This window comes from Babylonia areolata, chromosome 8 (assembly GCF_041734735.1).
Source record: "Babylonia areolata isolate BAREFJ2019XMU chromosome 8, ASM4173473v1, whole genome shotgun sequence".
Classification (NCBI taxonomy): Eukaryota; Metazoa; Mollusca; class Gastropoda; order Neogastropoda; family Buccinidae; genus Babylonia; species Babylonia areolata.
The window spans coordinates 14022810-14027809 of NC_134883.1; the positions used below are offsets into that span (position 1 = coordinate 14022810).

The 5000-nt window shown below is 43.6% G+C and overlaps 1 protein-coding gene across 1 annotated transcript in view; it reads right to left on the reverse strand.

Annotated features, from left to right (window-relative positions):
* Window positions 1-5000, reverse strand: part of LOC143284975 (dynein axonemal heavy chain 3-like) — a 198196-nt gene that overhangs the window by 108625 nt on the left and 84571 nt on the right. The window contains exons 20-24 of the mRNA XM_076592137.1: window positions 4738-4866; window positions 2819-3019; window positions 2076-2215; window positions 711-801; window positions 347-414 (exon numbers count right to left, since the gene is read on the reverse strand). Of these exons, the coding sequence (XP_076448252.1) occupies window positions 347-414; window positions 711-801; window positions 2076-2215; window positions 2819-3019; window positions 4738-4866 (629 nt within the window). The remainder of the gene's footprint in view (window positions 1-346; window positions 415-710; window positions 802-2075; window positions 2216-2818; window positions 3020-4737; window positions 4867-5000) is intronic.

The following is a 5000-nucleotide window of genomic DNA, read 5'->3' on the forward strand; positions in this document are numbered from 1 at the left end:
ATAATCACATATATATATATATATATATATATATATATATATATATATATATATATATATATAATACGCATCTCTCTCTCTCTCTCTCTCTCTCTCTCTGTATATATATATATATCTTTAGAGAGAGAGAGAGGGAGAGAGGCTCTTCCCTCATCCCACATGTCAATCCCTCTCTGTCTGTACTCAGTCTCTGTGTCTCTCTGTGTCTCTCTCACACCATCTCCTTTTCCAGTTTATTTAGTACAGTGTGTATACGTGACGGATCTCGAAGGCGTATTGCAATGACATAATTTCGTGACAGATCATTCGAGTATGGTTTTAAGACAAATCTTAATTAAGTACTTGCCTGGGGAAGAAGAGACGTTTCTTTTCCAGGTAGTCGTTCAGTCCTTTTTGAATGTCGTCCAGCATTGACTGTAAAACAAACAGGCCCCATTCACTGTCTTAATACACATCACACATAAAAATGGGTAGCGCTATACTATGGCGACACGTTCTCTTCGGGGAGATCAGTCCCAAATTCACACAGAGAAATCTGTAGTGACAAAAAACAAAACAAAAAAAACACCCAAAAACAACGTAGTTAATACAAGACAATGCAATACAATTCAATGCAACGCAACGCAACGCAATGCAAAGCAACACAACGCAACACGACACAACACAACAGAACACAACACAGCACAATACAATGCAATACAATGCAATACCTCGGAATGTTGTAGGTTTTCCAGCATGTTCTCTTGGGAGACTACAACCAGAGCATTGGTGTTCACCACCGCTTTCATCATCATCTCTCTCCTGGACACACATCTCATTTTTCACATCAACATTTTGAAGTCTCTGTGTCATTCAGCTGTATAGGGTAATGACGAATGGCTTACTAAAAAAAATGGTTTACTGTGACGACAGATGTGTTGTCTGTGCATTTTCTTTCATCTTATTTTCGTTATTTTCACGAGTGAGTAAGAAGGTGGTAGTAGTTGTTGCATAATACGAATAATGGATGATATTACGTTGTTTTTGTGTTGTGAAAATAGGTATATGAGATGCGGACACAATAAACAGTGAAATTAACGAGTTCTGGAAATATAAACTTACATATACACTAACAAAAATAGGGAAAAAAATGTATAGGCCTTATCCAGCTAATAAGTTAGCCAACAACCATGTAAAACCGAGATCCTTCTAAGAGGCAGTCAGCCTGCAAACAATCCACCCGCTCCTTCATGCAAACAAGCAAGCCTGCATCCTAACATACAGCCCACCAACCAGCCAACAGAATATCTACCAACCAACCTCAGAATAAAGAACTGCAGAAGCAATGTGAATCCCTGAACCCTCCCACCCCCCAACACACACACACACACACACACACACACACACACACACACACACACACACACACACTCGTGCCGGAACTCCAGTAGGACAACACCCACTTTGGATATTCATCCCCCATTAATTGTAACAGCCACCCCTCCGCCCGCCCCCCCCCCCCTCCCCCGCCCCCACTCTCCCATCCGGACAGACATCTAGGACTCACTCCCTCAAACAAAGGAACCTTCATTGAACCAAGACCCAAATCCTGAAGAACTCGTCCTCAAAGCGTCAGCCAATAAGTCTTCTAACTCCACTCTGCTCCATGCCACTGGCTGTCAGTGCTGCTACATCAAGGGCTAGTTGGTCTTTGGGAACCATCTCAATACCGACCGTCCTGGAGCCCTCATGGCCGAAAGAGTGGGGATGTTACTTGGACAAGACACTCGCCACTGTCATCAAATTCTAGCCCAGATAGTCGGGACAGTGACAATCTCCACAAAAATCAAATATAAGCCCAGATATTCAGGAAAGCGGTTGCCTGTTCTGATGGTCATTGTAGGACACGACTGACTCTCCACACTAACCTAGATTTTCCGGACAGCACTTGCCTTCTCCGGTGTTCTGATAGTCATAGTGGGACACGACTGACTCTCCACACTAACCTAGATTTTCTGGACAGCACTTGCCTCCTCCGGTGTTCTGATAGTCATAGAGGGACACGACTAACCATCCTTCATATCCATGTCACTCACCAGTGAGCATCCACTTCCTCGAACATTTTGCCCTCCACGGGGATCTGGTTGCGGATGTCCTGAGATCCGAAGATGGGCTCCAGGTAGAGCCAGGCGGCCTGCACCTTGAGCCACGAGTCCAGGATCGCCTTCATGCGGTGCTGTGCATCACGCAGAAATTTGGTGTGTTGTTTTCCTCACACGTGGGTACAGTGCGAATTATCACAGACGGTAATACAAGTCACGATTACATCTAATGCACTTAAAAAAAACAAAAAAAACACCGAAACCTTCTACCTCCCATATACAGAACACACACACACACACACACACACACACACACACACACACACACACACACACACACACACACACACACACTTCCCATGTAAACATACATACACCCAAATCAAACACACACACACACACACACACACACACACACACACACACACACACACAACCTCCCACCAAATACACACCGAGATAAATACTTAAATATTCCAAGAGAAGATAGATAGTGTGGCAGTTATAAAGAATGGAAGACGAAGACCATCTGTTAGATCACTGAAATATGATACCATTAGAGAACACACACGCACACGCACACGCAAACCTAACCACAACCACCACCACTCCGCCCCCCCACACACACACCCACACACACACATAACCCCCCCACACACACACCCTCATACCCCCATCCTCCTCCCGCCACCCCCCCACCCACACCCACACCCACACACACACACACACACTCATACCAGTTTGTGGTCCCACTCAGTGACCTCAGCCTCGAAGGGCCCGATGAAGGGAGACCCCTTCATGGTCATGGTCTTGACGATGTGATCCTCCAGCAGAACCTGGATGTCGTCAAAGGAGGACAGGATGCTCAGACCCGTGTCCTTGTACGGCGTGAAGTTGAACTGCACGCTCGCCCAGTCGCTCTTCATCTTGGCCAGCGCCTGGCCATCACACAGTGAAAGAGAAGTGTTGAATGTTTCAACCTTTCATTGATCGTGCTCTTACGATGAAACCCCCTTGACTGCCATAAACGTATCACGTACGTGCAGTGACGTCACTGATGACGTCACCAGAAAAGGGAGAAATACTTCTGGAAGGCTGAAAATTCACACAGTTTATCTACAGAGGTGTATCTCCAGACCATTTTCTCAGTTTTAGGCTTATTGTTTTGGATATTGTTTTATGACCTGAAACACCACTTTCTACTGTTTTCCCCCTCGCACTGAAGGGGTACCTTAAACTGGTCGTGTTCTTGTTACAATCAACATGTTGTATACTATTGAAGGGCGTTCTTGTTACAATCATCATGTTGTATACTATTGAAGGGCGTTCTTGTTACAATCATCATGTTGTATACTATTGAAGGGCGTTCTTGTTACAATCAACATGTCGTGTACTATTGAAGGGCGTTCTTGTTACAATCATCATGTTGTATACTATTGAAGGGCGTTCTTGTTACAATCATCATGTCGTGTACTATTGAAGGGCGTTCTTGTTACAATCATCATGTTGTATACTATTGAAGGGCGTTCTTGTTACAATCATCATGCTGTATACTATTGAAGGGCGTTCTTGTTACAATCAACATGTTGTGTACTATTGAAGGGCGTTCTTGTTACAATCATCATGTTGTATACTATTGAAGGGCGTTCTTGTTACAATCATCATGTTGTATACTATTGAAGGGCGTTCTTGTTACAATCATCATGTTGTATACTATTGAAGAGTGTTCTTGTTACAATCAACATGTATACTATTGAAGGGCGTTCTTGTTACAATCATCATGTTGTATACAATTGAAGGGCGTTCTTGTTACAATCATCATGTGTACTATTGAAGGGCGTTCTTGTTGTAACTGACATGCTGTACATTGAAAGGGTGTTTGAAATAGTTCTGCTTGATTCTATCAGTCAGTCTAAACTGTTGTTTCGCTTCCTTTTCATTTCTTTTGTCTCTCTTCCTGGTGTCTCCGTGTCTTAGTCCCAGTACTTCCTTCCATTGTTCACCGCTCTCCTGCCTCTTCGTGCACATGGACACCATAGACACTTTTCTGGTTGTCTAATGTCACTAAATATTGAAAAGACTTTAAAGAAGGGACTTGTTCACCTCGGGTTTCTGTTCTTTTTATTGCTGTTGTTATTGTTTTGTTGTTGTTGCTGTAGTTGTTGTTATCGACAGTGGTGATTGTGAGGAAAAACGATAATTTAAGTGATCGGGGGCAAATGATGACTTTACATACGGCGACGTCAACAACGACAACGTCAATAATGTTGATTATCTGTGGTGATGGTAATGGTGATTGTAATGATGATACTTACTGTGAATTTTATGGTGATGGTGATGAATGTGATAGTGGTAATAATGGTAATGGTGGTGGTGATGATAATAATGGATGATAATGGCCATGACCACTACGACGACGACGACGAGGAGGAGGAGGTGAAGGATGACGATGGTGGTGATGGTGATGGCTATAATCACAAACCGATGATGACGATGAAAACGAAGACGACGACTGAGATGCCAAAGACGACACACAGATGACGACAAACGAAGAATGAGGATTTGTGACACTGAACTAACAATGGCAGTTATAAATCAAGCACGATGATGTGATGATGAAAATGAAGACGACGACGATGATCACAAATTTCCTCACCTTCTCTAAGGCGTACTCCTTGCTGGCCTGGGAACTGATATCCTTCAGGTCGTCAAGGTATTTGTCCAGACCCATCTGGAGAACTTCAAACAGCGGGGTGGTTTCGCTTGGGGTCATGTCGAATCCCACCTAACACCAACATGAAAACATTTGTTAGACAAACAATGATGACTAAGCACGCTTCGTGGCAATCTTACAAACGTATGTGTGTGAATGACTGGTGCGAAAGCGCTTTGATTTGTCTCTGCACAATATCAGCGCTA